Source organism: Hemitrygon akajei, chromosome 14 (genome assembly GCF_048418815.1).
Source record: "Hemitrygon akajei chromosome 14, sHemAka1.3, whole genome shotgun sequence".
Taxonomy (NCBI): domain Eukaryota; kingdom Metazoa; phylum Chordata; class Chondrichthyes; order Myliobatiformes; family Dasyatidae; genus Hemitrygon; species Hemitrygon akajei.
In genome coordinates this window covers 93,289,845-93,305,387 of record NC_133137.1, presented here as the reverse complement: position 1 = coordinate 93,305,387, position 15,543 = coordinate 93,289,845, and the positions used below count along the sequence as shown (strand labels likewise).

Genomic DNA, 15,543 nt, shown 5'->3' with positions numbered 1-15,543 from the left:
AAAGTGATGCAAGGAAAGGGGTGTTTGACCAAATAATCGCAAAAGGAATAGTTCCTCTAAAATGAGCTAGTTTCTATCTTTTTTCTTAAAGTTTATTGAAATAAAGAATTGTATTCTAGGCATAACCATAGTTACTATAAAGGCTGGAAAAAGTAATATATAAAAATACAGTAAATTGAATATTACAAAATACAGAAAAGCTCTGTTAATCCAGCATATTCGGGAGATAATGGTTGTCATTGACAGTTTAACTAAAGGCAAAATGTTGTGTTCTGTTTTGTATTATAGCTTAAAGAACTTTGTTAAAATATATCAGATCATCAAAAATGAGAGAAACAAGTATGTTAATCTCATTCAAAGTGCAGCACAGGTATCTGCAGAAATGCGAGAAAAGATCAAGATTCTACAGAATGAAACAGAAATTCTTAGGACTAGTACACTGCTCAAAGACAGGTAAATTTAAAGTAGGATCTAAAAAAATTTTTTAAACTGTTGTGGACAAACACGTTTCTGTGAAGTAAACAAGAATGTTCACAATTTTTAAGGCTAAGTGTAAATGGTGTAATTTCTTAAAATTACTATGAATAATTGTGTGTTCCTCTCATCATATTACCTTCCTTATGAGGTTATAATTTGTACTGTATATAACCTCAGATATACAGTTTATCAGCCCAAAATTAAAATGTGAATTATTTTGTTATTGTGATCACTAAATTACACAGGAATCCTATTCGTTGTTCTTCACCGATTTCCTCTTATTTCTTCCTTTTAAGAGGATAGCATACAGTTAACATGGCTTGGCAGTGTGTTTACTGTACTTATAAAGCTTATAAAGATTCCTATACTATTACTGTCTATATTTTTATCATAACAGTTCTCCTCCTTAACTTCCGCATCTGTAATATTTTACTTTCTTTGTGAAGAAAGCTATAAATATTTATTTTAAAATATTCATGTTTAATAATTGGCATATTCTTTGCTTTTACTGGCAGCATTTTTTTCATGCATTCCCTTCTTATTTGTCATGGGAAAGTTGACATTGTTGGAAAGACCATCCCTTATTATTTAATCCTATTTGATCTTCATAAATTCCCAGCAACTAATACATCAATAGAAGGGCCTGGACACCCAGCGCATCTCCCTGTTATAGAAATGTTCCCTCGACATTTCTTCCTTCAGAGATGAATAATAATTGTAATTAATCTGGCAAAGCAAGCATCAGCATAAACTTGCTTTGCCTTCCTCATTTTCTTTTTGATTTCACATATGCATTTTCTACATTTCACATTCTTATTAGTCACACTATTATATTCATATTAATTCTATAGTGTTTAGCTCGTAATATCCAGCTTAAACTTTTATCATCCTACCATGTTTGCTTCTCAACTTCCAACAGGCTTAACAGGGACATACTTACTGTGAGCCTTCACTATCTTTGAGCATCTCCCAATGCTCTGATTATAATTTACCATCAAATAGCTAGTTCTAGTTCAATTCTGTAAATAATAATGGCCTAAAATTTCCTGGATATGGCCCACTATCTGCTATCATTGCTCTCATGCCTAGTAGATCCACACATTCTTGGTATGAACTTTCAAAAGGCAACTTAAATCTGTGAACCCACACCTATGACTTGGCTGACAAGGCCACGTACAACGCCAAATGGCATCAAGTAGCAGTTAATGAATCTGTTGCAGATGTTGGAGATGCTGTTAATCCAAACAACACCTACAAAATGCTGGACGATCTCAGCAGCTTTGGAAAAGAGTAAACCGTTAAAATTTTGGGCTGAGACCCTTCATCTGGACAGAGAAAAGATGAGAAGTCAGACCAAGAAGGTGGAGGAGGGGAGGAAGAAGTACAAGGTGGTAGGTGATAAGTGAAATGGGGGTGAAGAGGTAAAATAAAGAGCTGGGAAGTTGATTGGTGAAAGAGATAAAGGATTGGAGAATGGGGAATCTGATAGGAGTGGGTAAAAGACCATGGAAGAAAAGGAAGGGGGAGGAGCACCAGAGGGAGGTGATGGACAGGTAAGGAGATAAGGTGAGAGAGGGAAATGAGAATGGGGGAATGGTGAAGGGGGGGCAATTATGGGAAGTTCAGGAAATTGATGTTCATGCCATCACGTTGGGGACTACCCACGGAATATAAGGTGTTGCTCCTCCAACCTGAGTGTGGCCTCATTGCAGCTGTATAGGAGGCCATGGACTCACATGTCAGAATGGGAATGGGAAGTGGAATTGAAATGGGTGCCCTCTAGGAGATACTGCTTTTTCTGACGGACAGAGAGCAGGCGCTCAGCAAAGCGGTCTCCCAATCTATATCGGGTCTCACTGATGGACAGGAGGCCACACCGCGAGCACCAGATACAGTAAATGACCCCAACAAACTCACAGGTGAAGTGTTGCCTCACCTGGAAAGGTTGTTTGGGGTCTTGAATGGTAGTGAAGGAGAGAGTGTGGGAGCAGGTGTAGCACTTGTTCCACTTGCAAGGATAAGTGCCAGGAGGGAGATCAGTGGGGAGGGATGAATAGACAATGGAGTTACATAGGGAGAAATCCCTGCAGAAAGTGGGGGGATTGGAAAGATGTGCTTGGTGGATGGATCTCATTAGATATGGCAGAAGTTACAGAGAATTATGTGCTGGATGCGGAGACTAGCAGGGTGGTAGGTGAGGACAAGAGAAACCCTATCCCTGGAGGTGTGGCTGGAGAATGGGGTGGGGCAGACATGCATAAAATGGCCGAGATGCTGGTGATAGCAGCATTGATGGTGGAGGAAGGAAAGCCCCCTTCTTTGAAGAAGGGGAGACATCTAACTAGTTCTGGAATGAAAAGCTTCATCCTGAGAGCAGATGTGGTGGAGATGGAGGCACTGAGAGAAGGGGATAACATTTTTACAAGTGACAGGGTGGAAAGAGGTATAGTTCAGGTAGCTGTAGGAATCAGTGGGTTTATAAAAGATATCAGTAGATAAGCTGTCTCCAAAGATTGAGAAAGGGGAGGGAAGTGTCGGAATGGACTAGGTAAATTTGAGAGCAAGGTGGAAGTTGGAGGCAAAGTTGATGAAGTCAATGAGCTCAGTATGGGTGCAGGGGGGGTGATACCAGTGTAGGCAAGTACTGCTGGGACCCAAACAAGTGCCCATAGCTGCTCCTTTGGTTTGAAGGAAGTGGAACAGTTCCATCGGATGGATGAGAGTGGTGGTGGAGGTGGAACAGGTTGGGTCTGTTGCCTAGAAAGACGCAGAGGAGTTGAAGGAAGAATTATTGAGAGTGAGGAATAGTTCCGTCAGACGGAGGAGAGTGGTGGTGGAGGGGAACAGATTGGGTCTGTTTTCTAGAAAGAAGTGGAGAGCTTTAAGGCCCTCCTGCTGGGGGATGGAGGTGTATAGGGACTGGATGTCCTTGGTGAAAAAGGAAACTTGAAGTAACTGAAAAGATCCAGTGCATGTGAAGTGTCACGGATGTAGGTAGGAAGGGTCTGAACTGGGGAATAAAACAGAGACACCATTTCCCAGTCCCATTCCCCTCTCTCACCTTACCTGCCCATCACCTCCCTCTGGTGCTGCTCCCCATTCCCTTTCTTCTATGGTCTTTTACTCTCTCCTATCAGATTCCCCATTCTGCAGCACTTTATCTCTTTCACTAATCAACTTCCCAGCTCTTTACTTCACCACTCTGGTTTCACCTATCACCTGTCACCTTGTACTTCTTCCTCTGCTCCCCCCACCTTCTTGGTCTGACTTCTTATCTTTTTTTCTAATCCTGATGAAGGGTTTCAGCCGAAATGGAGACTGTTTACCTTTCCATAGATGCTGCCTGGCCTGCTGAGTTCCTCCTGCATTTTGTGTGTGTTATCAGGATTAACTAGCTCTCCATGCTGTCATTTTATAAATTATTTTTAATAAAATAAAGTAAAAAAATGAAAGCACTAAATACATTTAAGTAAATTCATTTCATTCAAAAAGAGGTAAACTGCCTTAAATCTATTTCACTGCCTTTTTGAAATGAATTAATGAGTTGAGTGTTTCAATATCATCCCTTTCATAAGCAAGGTGCTAGCAATGTGAATATTCTTGATAAATCCAGCAGTCATTGCTAATTGCCTTTGTGAAATTTCTAGCAGCTACCAATTTGGTCAGCTCACACGAGTTGTTATGTAAGTGTTCATCTTCACATCCCCTTTCAGAGATGGAACAACTGAAACAAGTCTAATTTCAACAGCTGTTAGCATAATGAAGTAATAAATGCTGTAAATCTGACAGAATTTTAAGATATGAAAAACGTTCATATTACCCTGTCATTTTCCAATAATTTCATCTCAGGTGCATACCAACTCCATCAATTCAAATCCATTCTACATACCAAAGAGAAATGAAATTTATGTACTTGCAATATGGGTGGCCATTTGATATCATTGAAATTCCATTTTCATCTTCATGTATTCTGGAATTACTGGAGTTTTATTTGTAAATGATAACATGCGACTTTGTAGATACTGGAAATCCAGAGTAATACACAGAAAATGCTGGAGGAACTTAGCAGGTCAGGCAGCATCTATGGAAAGGAATAAAGAGGCGAAGTTTTGGATTGAGGCCCTTCATTAGTCCTGATGAAGGGTCTCGGTCCGAAACACCAACTCTTTATTCCTTTCCACAGCTACTGCCTGACCTGCTGAGTTCCTCCAGTATTTTGCATGTGTTACTCTTTATTTGTAAATGGCACTTTTTGATTATTGATGTATATTTGACATCCAGCCCAGAATTTACAATGATTGTTTAACTTTGGAAATAAAATTACAACTTAGTCTAAGTATCACTCACCTCTTCAAGGAGAGCGTTAACAGTCTCTTCATTGTTTACATGTACAACCAGTTCTACTTTACCTTTTTGAGAGTTTTGCTGAAGCAAACACAAAAGTTGCTGTGCAAGTTTGAGAATAAATACAAATAATTTGGCCTCTGTAATGGTGCTATCACATACCTTACTCATGGGCACACCAATATTTATCCATATTGCCATGCAAAAGTATGATGTAAAATTTTGTGTGTAACAACTAATTTCAAAAGCAGGCAGGCAGGACTGAATTTTTTTAAACAAATAGAAAATTGTACTATTTAGCAAGCTTAACTGTTCTTATAGACACTAGATGCGAGTTAAAATAAAATGATTTAATAATTTCTGTAACTTAATCTGATTTCCATCACAGTCAACTGCAAAAATATAAGCTAAAATATTCAAACAGCTATGTCATTCGGGACAGCCTGAGGAGGGCAATTTGCAAAATAGACCAAGTACTTCGAGAAATGGGAGAAAAGAGAGAGGGTCAGAAAATAAAACTTGCCAAACTGAGTAGTTTGATTAACCAGGCTGAAGAGGAAATGATAAAGCTACGAAAAAGATATGAATCTGTTGTTCGGAATCGTAACGAGAGGTAATTTGTCAAATTACTTGTCAACTTTATATGGTTGTGGATATTTTAATAGTTTTCTTTAAGAACAATAAGAAAAGAGTGGAAATATTGTTGACTGGAAAATATGATATGAAATATGCCGCTTACTTATTGGTTGGACCCTGCCAGGAAATCACAAATGTTTTTGTCAAATTATCACCAGGAGGAAGTATGAAGCCTGATGCAAGGTCAGATTTTTTTAATATAACCATATAACAATTACAGCGAAACAGGCCATCTCACCCTTCTAGTCCATGCCGAACGCTTACTCTCACCTAGTCCCACCGACCTGCACTCAGCCCAGAACCCTCCATTCCTTTCCTGTCCAAATGCCTATCCAATTTTACTTTAAATGGGAATATCAAACCTGCCTCTACCACTTCTACTGGAAGCTTGTTCCACACAGCTACCACTCTCTGAGTAAAGTTCCCCCTCGTGTTACCCCTAAACTTTTGCCCCCAACTCTCAACTTGAGTCCTCCCCTACTCTCAATGGAAAAAGCCTATCCACGTCAACTCTATCTATCCCTCTCATAATTTTAAATACCTCTATCAAGTCCCCCTCAACCTTCTAAGCTCCAAAGAATAAAGACCTAACTTGTTCAACCTTTCTCTGTAACTTAGGTGGCTGAAACCTAGGTAACATTCTCGTAAATCTTCTCTGTACTCTTTCTATTTTGTTGACATCATTCCTATAATTCGGTGATCAGAACTGTACACAATACTCCAAATTTGGCCTTACCAATGCCTTGTACAATTTCAACATTACATCCCAACTCCTATACTCAATGCTCTGATTTATAAAGGCCAGCATACCAAAAGCTTTCTTCACCACCCTATCCACATGAGATTCCATCTTCAGGGAACTATGCACCATTACTCTGTTCTACTGCATTCTTCAATCCCCTACCATTTACCATGTATGTCCTATTTTGATTAGACCTACCAAAACCTACTTAATTATCCACCATGCCACCTATCTTAGTATCATCTGCATACTTAATCCAATTTACCACCCCATCATCCAGATCATTAATGTATATGACAAACAACATTGGACTCAGTACAGATCCCTGAGGCACACCACTAGTCACCAGCCTCCAACCTGACAAACAGTTATCCACCACTACTCTCTGGCATCTCCCATCCAGCCACTGTTGAATCCATTTTACTACTTCAATATTAATACCTAACGATTGCACCTTCCTAACTAACCTTACATGTGGAACCTTGTCAGAGGCCTTACTGAAGTCCATATAGACAGCATCCACTGCTTTACCCTCGTCAACTTTCCTAGTAACCTCTTCAAAAAATTCAATAAGATTTGTCAAACATGACCTTCCACAACACAAATCCATGTTGACTGTTCCTAATCAGACCCTGTCTATCCAGATAATTATATATACTATCTCTAAGAATACTTTCCATTAATTTACCCACCACTGACATCAAACTTACAGGCCTATAATTGCTAGGTTTATTCTTAGAGTCCTTTTTAAACAATGGAACAACATGAGCAATACACCAATCCTCCGGCACCATCCCTGTTTCTAATGACATTTGAAATATTTCTGTCAGAGCCCCTGCTATTTCTACACTAACATCTCTCAAGGTCCTAGAGAATATACTGTCAGGACCTGGAGACTTATCCACTTTTATATTCCTTAAAAGCACCAGGACTTCCTCTTCTTTAATCATCATAGTTTCCATAACTTCCCTACTTGTTTCCCTTACCTTACACAATTCAATATCCTTCTCCTTAGTGAACACCAAAGAAAAGAAATTGTTCAAAATCTCCCCCATCTCTTTTGGCTCCACACATAGCTATCCACTCTGATTCTGTAAGGGACCAATTTTATCCCTCACTATCCTTTTACTATTAATATAACTGTAGAAACCCTTTGGATTTATTTTCACTTTACTTGCCAAAGCAACCTTGTATCTTCTTTTAGCTTTTCTAATTTCTTTAAGATTCTTTTTACATTCTTTATATTCCTCGAGCACCTCATTTACTCCATGCTGCCTATATTTATTGTAGATATCTCTCTTTTTCCGAATCAAGTTTCCAATATCCCTTGAAAACCATGGCGCTCTCAAACTTTTAACCTTTCCTTTCAACCTAACAGGAACATAAAGATTCTGTACCCTCAAAATTTCACCTTTAAATGACCTCCATTTCTCTGTTACATCCTTCCCATAAAACAAGTTGTCCCAATCCACTCCCTTTAAATCCTTTCGCATCTCCTCAAAGTTAGCCTTTCTCCAATCAAAAATCTCAACCCTGGGTCCAGTCTTGTCCTTCTCCATAATTATATTGAAACTAATGGCATTGTGATCACTGGACCTGAAGTGCTCCCCAACACATACCTCCATCACCTGACCTATCTCATTCCCTAACAGAAGATCCAACACTGTCCCTTCTCTAGTTGGTACCTCTATGTATTGCTGCACACATTTTACAAACTCCAAACCATCCAGCCCTTTTAAGAATTGTAAATTCTTAAAAGAAAAGACATAAGATTAATAAGAAGAGAGCCACAGATATATGTTAAAGAGGAAGTTATGTAGAAATGTACTGCTTACTATATTTCTCAAAACCCATATTTCCTTCCCCTTTCTCATGAAATCCCATTTTCTATTATTATGTTTAGTGTTTGTGCTTGAACAAGTGTCAAGGGGATTATACGTCAATCACTTTTCCCCCAAGATATCTTGCGTATCTTTATATTACAAACCTCACAATTCCATTATATGACATGATGTACCAAAAAAATCTGGATAATGGGTATGAGTTTTTTTCCCCATCATTTAAAGAGTATCCCGATCTTAGATGTTATGGTTTTCATCCTCTGTATTTGCATTTTAAGTTGATGACTGGGCACAAAAGTAGCAGATAGAGTTTAACCCAGGCATCCGTTGGGTGGTGTATCAGTGAGGCTAGGAAATACATTATAAATGGTTAGGTCTTGGGGAGTATTGAGAAGCAGTGGAAACTTGGAGTTTTAGTCCATAGATCATTTAAGGTGGCAGTATGCGTACACAACATAGTAGTAAGGTATCAGGACATTGAATGGAGAAGTAGGAAGTTTATGCTCAATCTTTATAAAATCTTAGTCGGACAACAGCTGGAGTAGTTTGTGCATTTCTGGGCACAAATGTTTAGTAATAATATAGTATCGCTGGAAAGCATTACTGAGGAGATTCACTGGGATGTTGCCTAGGATGGAACAATTCAGAGACTGGAAAAGCTGGGTTCAAACAGAAAAGATTAAATAGAAACATCATTTAGGAATGTAAAATTATGATGGACACAGATAGGATAGATCACATATCCAGGTGGATAAACTAGAGCTTATCTCTGTTTAGAGTAAGAGAGAAGAGATTTGCAGGGGGATTTTCTTCATTCACAGATTGATAAGCCTTGGAATACACTGCCTGAGAGAGTAATTGGAGCTGGGTAGCTGACGGGATTTAAGCAGTGCTTTCATGTTTAGTTGTTTAGGAATAGGAGCTAGGGACCAAGTGCAATGGAGAGGGTTCATAGGAGGCTCACAAAAATGATTCCAGGATTGAATGGCTTGTCATATGAAGAGTGTTTGATGGCTGTAGGCCTGTATTCACTAGAATTCAGGAGAATAAGGGGTAACCTCATTGAAACCTATTGAATAGTGAAAGGCCTTGATACAGTGGATGTTTCGTATGGTGGGAAAGCTAAGACCAGAGGACACAGCCTCAGAGAAGTGCATCCTTTTAGAACAGAGATGAGGAGGAATTTCTTTAGCCAGGGAGTGGTGAATCTGTGGAATTCTTTGCCACAGTCAGCTGTGAAGGTCAAGTCTTTATGTATATTTAAGGCAGAGGTTGATAAGATTCTTCATTGGTCAGGGTATGAAGGGATATGGAGAGAAGGCAGGAGACTGGGGCTGAGAGGAAAATTGGATCAGCCATGATGAAATGCTGAGCAGACTCAATGGGCCAAATGGTCTAATTCTGCTTCTATATGTTATGGTCTATGGATTTAATGTGGAATAGTGCCCAAAGCTTAATGTGGATGAGTTGGGCTGAATGGCCTGTGTCCATGCTATAGGATTCTATGATGGAGTTCAGATCTATAGCGATGGGCCTAAAGCATCAAAATCCCACACCAGATGAAGAAAACAAAAAGAATTAAGCGTTTAACAAAACTTAAGCTGAAAACTGTAAATGATCCAATTGTAACATTTCCCATCACAGCTCTTTAACTGCTTTCAAATGAATAGAGCCAGTTATTGATTATAATCTAACCTCAGAGAGATTTCCTGGATGTATTCCCAAATTAAGTTATGGGAAATGGATACATCTCCACATTCTGTTGTAGGGATCTGTGAGGAATCTTAATATCAGAGCACAACTGGGCAATGAATAGTGAAGAGCTGGACTTCTTTCCAGTGTGCATCAACGCAGGAAACTGAAGTTGGTGGTACTTATGTAGAGAAGTCATGGCAGTTCTCATGGAAGTAGCCAAAAATCACAACCATACTTACACTACCCCAAAGGAATGATGCCAATGGATCAAGGTAGCAATAAATAAGTATAATTTTAAAATAGCATTCTTGAGCAAGCCGAAAGAGATCAGGTATTTCTAAATGGTATATTTTGTTTCTTCAGTGTTTATCAAACTGCACAAATGAGAGAGGGAAGCTAAAAACAAAAAAAAACTATTGCAATGTAACATGCACAAAATGCTGAAGGAACTCAGCAGGTCAGTCAGCATCTATGGAGGTGAATAAACAGTCAACGTTTTGAGCTGAGCCTCTTCATCAGGACTGGAAAGGTAGTGGGGGGTGGGGAGAAGCCAGAATAAGAAGGTGGGGGAGTGTACAAGCTGGCAGGTGATAGGTGAGGGGGAAGGTAGGTGGGTGGGGAAGAGGGGGATGAAGTGAGATTGTAGTGTACAGTATACTGCAATGTATGCCTTTTGTTGTTTACAGGGGAATACGGTTGATTGAACGGGAGGAAGAGGTTTGTGTTTTCTATGAGAAGTTAAGCATTCAGGATTCCTTGATTAGTAATGGCGATAAGGAATTACATAGTATTGAGGAGGAAATACAATTTTTGAAAATTCAACTGACAGAAGAAACAAGGAAGATTCAAAAATTTCGCCGAGATGTACCATGTAAACAGGAAGTGGAGGAAAACTTGGCTGCATTACATAAAGAGGTAAGAAAAGGACAAATTAAGAATACACTTCTTTAAAAATATGGGTAACCAAATGTGAATGATAAATTAAACTTTGAAACTTTGGAAAGACTGTTGACAAATACAAAATGAGTGACTAGTAATAAAAATTGTCAGATAGGAAATTAAAAAGAGGAAAAGTAAACAGAGAAAGGCAGTAAAACACAATAAGCAACAGGATTATCAAAATATCTATTCTGCATATTTCAGTGTTATTCTGCTGCATCAAGACATTTTTCAGAGCATAATAAAACTGTGGGGTGACCATCACTCACAGAAAACTCAAACTTTGATTCAGTAGCATTAGTTCATAGCAGACCTGTTATCTGCTTAACCTTTGTCACCACTATATTCATCTCTTCTCACCAACAATCAAATGATGAACGAGTCTTCCAATGCATTTTCTATCCCATACTAAAGCACTTCATTGCCAGTGTTGATGTTGAACTCTAGTTATTGAAGTGATGCAAGCAAAAGTATACTATAGATTTCCAGACAGCAACAAAGGACATTTCAGCCCATTGAGTTATTGTAGGTTACAGGACAATCCTTTTCTCCTACTAATTAGTTTTTTCTGTAACTTATTCCTCTCACAATCTCATTGGTCACACCTTCCACCTCCCAAGATCCTACCCTCCACATTTCAGACAATTTAATCCATACATCTTTGAAATGTGAGAAGAAACTATATATCTCAGGGAAATGCCTTCACAGGAAGTGTATGTGACAGCATCAAGGGTCAGAATTAAATCCTGTGCATTGGAGTTGTCAGGTAGCAGCTCTGCTAACTGCACTCAATTGAGTCAGATGTCCCACCTCTCCCAGAAGTTATAGGAGTCTCCTGCATATTGAAAGCGGCTCCCTGACACCTGCAAATTATATACAATATCCCGGAAATTAATTTTTTTGAGAGAAAGTGAGAGAGAGAGAGAGAGAGCAAGAAAGAGTGCAAGAGCGAGAGAGAGAGAGAGCATGCGCACCATGGCAGAGTATTCCAAAACAAAGAAAATATAAAACGTACTTCAGCCCAGACTACACTAAAGTGTACCCCTGTCTAATAGGGGTCAAAAATAATGACAGTGTTGCTCACCGCACTGTTTGCAACAGTGACTTTTCTTTTGCCCATGGTGGGTTAATGACTAAAAGTCATGTTGAGGTGAGTTTAACAGGTGTCATTCATTCATTAGCATAGCTAACATTATTTAGACTAGCTGGCGAGCTGCTAAGGAGCTACTCTATTGCAGACATCCCACCTCTCCTGGAAGTTCTGGGAGTCTCCTGCAAATTGATGGTGCTACCTCCCTGAAATGAGTTTTTGCAAATGGGATGTCTGTAACTGCTATGCAAAAAACTGTGAGATTAGGTGAGTTTTTTTTTAAAAAAAAAGTTTAGTTAAGTGTTAAGATTAGAAATCAGAAGACTGTATCTCAATTGTGACTAAGCGGTTGATATAAAAGATTCAGTCATCTCCCCTAGGTTGTAGGAGTTCACATTACAAACCGTACAATAAGGTCCTGGATTAGATTCTCTGGCATTAGATAATTGTAAGACATGGCATTGGTTGCTACAATTTGGAGGTCCATTATATGGCTTCATACAAATAGTTCTACAATCAATAAAGTGCAATATATAAATAACTGCTATTGTACTTTTAATTGTATAGATTTTAATTTCAGAGGATGAACCATGAACAGATATTAGATTAGCTTACAGATGTCAGTGCATTACCTTACCTATGCTGGTCAGGCCACTGATCTTATGACTAGACTGCCTATCGTGGGTAAAAATTAACACTCATTTCCATGGTGCAACTGTAATATTTAACAGCATGGATTAGAGAATAGTATTGTACACCACAGAATGACACTTTGAACCAGATCTCTAATTATATTTGACATTTTCTTTTGCCCTTTCTGCTACAATGTGATTTTGTTGTTCCATTGACCTTATTGTTTTCTCTGTGTGTGTGTCTGTAACCACTTGAGAGTTGGCAGAGTTCTAATATAGGAAAGAAAATGTGTAAAGCTTGCCAGGTTAATTTTGAAAGCTGAAGTGTATCAGCATAAATTCAAAGTAAACAATTCTTAGACTGATAAGAATCTAAACAGCTTTCCTTAAAGTAATTTGCCAAATTGTGACATTTTTGTATTAGTCTGAAATAGAACAGATTAATTCATTTGTCAATTATTGTTTACACTTAGACTTCTCTTTTGCCAAAATTCCAATGGGAAGCTGGACAATTTAAATCCATCTTTGCAAAATTCTTGTTGATCTCTTAGTGGAAGTCCATGCATTACTGGTGGCTGTCAAACTGATCTTTTATCTTCATTGTGCCTGGCTCTTTCCAATTAATTAACAATGACATCTCCTTGTCTATAGCAAACACCTGCAACATGCAGGTCATCAATACTCCATATTGCCAGTAGATCACATTCTCCATTGTCTTCAATAGCCAATGTAAGAAATCTTGGGGATTTTGAACTGTAGCTGGCTTTCCTAACTTTCCTAACACATGAAACAAAAATAGAAATGATGGACAAACTAGGCCAGTAAAGCAGCATCTGCGGTCTGCAGCAGATATTCAAAAAATTGAGCAATTGTGGTTGAGAGCTACATCCATTAGGCAAAGAGGAAAGTATGTTTTTAAGAGGAAAAAGGACATTTTGGAGACATCAAAATGAAAGTCCTCACCATTTCTACAAATGTGATGGACACAACGAAACTGGAAAACAGAAATGGCATCAGAGGAAACAGGGCTAGGGTGTGCATAGTAGAGGCACTAGAGGGAGTCTGTGGGCTTGTTAGTCGATGACCTGAAATGGAGACTGAGAAATCCAGAAAAGGAACAGGTGTCAGAGAAACGATGAGTACTTAACACCACTCTGCTCTACTCTCTCTGCACCCAGAACCGTGTAGCTAGGCACTGCTCAAATGCCATCTATAAATTTGCTGATGACACTATTATTGGCAGAATTACAGATGATGATGAAGATGCGTTCAGGAGCAAGATAGATCCACTGGTTGAGTGGTGTTGCAACAACAACCTTGCACTCAACATCCAAGGAATTGATTGTGGACTTCAGGAAGGGAAAATCAAGGGAATACACACCAGTCCTCATCGAAGGATCAGCAGTGGAAAGTGTGAGCAGTTTCAAGTTCCTGGGTGACAACATCTCTGAAGGTCTATCCTGGGCCCAGCATATCAATGCAATTACAAAGAAGGCACAACAGTGGCTATATTTGATTAGAAATTTAAGAAGATTTGGTATGTCACTTACTAATTTCTACAGATGTACCATGGAGAGCATTCTAACTGATTGCATCAAAGTCTGGTATGGAAAGGCCACTGTACAGGTTTGGAAAAAGTTGCAGTAAGTTATAAACTCAACCATCTTCATCATGGGCACTAGATCAAAGACAACATCAAAGACGCTTTCAAAAGATTATGCCTCAAAATGGTGGCATCCATCATTAAGGACCCCCATCACCCAGGACATGCTGTCGTCTCATTACTACCATCAAGAAGGAGGCACAGGAGCCTGAAGACATGCACTTTAATAACAGCTTCTTCCCTTACCCTCTGCCATTAGATTTATGAATGGACAATGAATCTACGAACACTACTTCACTATGCTTTCCTCTCTTCAATTTTATCATCACCGGCATGTGTCATGAAATTTGTTATCTTATCAGCAGAAGTTCAATGCAATACATAATATAGAAGAAAAAAGTAAAAATAAATAAGGAAATCAATTACAGTATATGTGTGTATGTGTATATATATATATATATATTTAATAGATTAAAAATTGTTCAAAAACAAATAATTTATATTAAAAAAGTGAGGTAGTGTTCATGGGTTCAATTTCCACTTGGGAATCGGATGGCAGAGGGGAAGAAGCTGTTCCTGAATCACTGAGTATGTGCCTTCAGGCTCCTGTACCTACTACCTGATGGTAACAATGAGAAAAGGACATGCCCTGGATGCTGGGGGTCCTTTCTGAGACACCACTCCTTGAAGATGTCCTGAGTACTTTATAGGCTAGTATCCAAGATGGAGCCGACTAAATTTACAACCCACTGCAGCTTCTTTTGGTCCAGTGCAGTAGCCCCCGCCCCATTCCAGACAGTGATGCAGCCTGTCAGAATGCTCATCTATAGAAGTTTCTAAATGTTTGTGTTGGCATACCAAACCTCTTCAAACTCCTAATGAAATATAGACACTGACTTGTCTTCTTTTTAGCTGCATCAATATGTTGGGACCAGGTTAGATCCTCAGAGATCTTGACACCCCAGGAACTTGAAACTGCTCACTCTCTCCACTTCTATGGAGTCCTCTATGAGGACTGATATGTGTTCCTTCGTCTTACCTTTCCTGAAGTCCACAATCAGCTCTTCCGTCTTACTGACATTGAGTGCCAGGTTGTTGCTACAACACCACTCCACCACTTGGTATATCCCACTCCCTTACGCCCTCTCATCTCCATCTGAGATTCTATCAACAATGTGGTGCCAAAAAAACGACCTCTCCCTCAATGTCAAAAAAACAAAGGAGTTGATCGTGGATTACAGGAGGAACAGAGACAGGCTAGCCCCTATTGACATCAATGGGATTGTAGTTGAGAGGGTGAATAGTTTTAAGTTCCCCAGGATACACATCACCAAGGATCTCATCTGGACTGTACATACTGGCTGTGTGATGAAAAACGCATAATAGCACCTCCTTGAACTCAGATGACTGAAGTTCAGCATGAGTCCCCAAATCCTCAGGGCACGATTGAGAGCATCCTGACTGCCTGTGTCACCACCTGGTACAGGAACTGTACTACCCTCAAGTGCATGACTCTGCAGTGTGGTGCGGACAGCCCAGCACAT

General features: G+C 39.3%; 1 protein-coding gene across 2 annotated transcripts in view; it reads left to right on the top strand.

The window, feature by feature from the left end:
* The window catches only part of ccdc146 (coiled-coil domain containing 146), a 106,869-nt gene that overhangs the window by 70,079 nt on the left and 21,247 nt on the right, over window positions 1-15,543 (top strand). For both annotated transcript variants that reach the window (XM_073066624.1, XM_073066625.1), the window contains exons 13-15: window positions 289-453; window positions 5,210-5,434; window positions 10,422-10,650. In XM_073066624.1, the coding sequence (XP_072922725.1) occupies window positions 289-453; window positions 5,210-5,434; window positions 10,422-10,650 (619 nt within the window). The remainder of the gene's footprint in view (window positions 1-288; window positions 454-5,209; window positions 5,435-10,421; window positions 10,651-15,543) is intronic.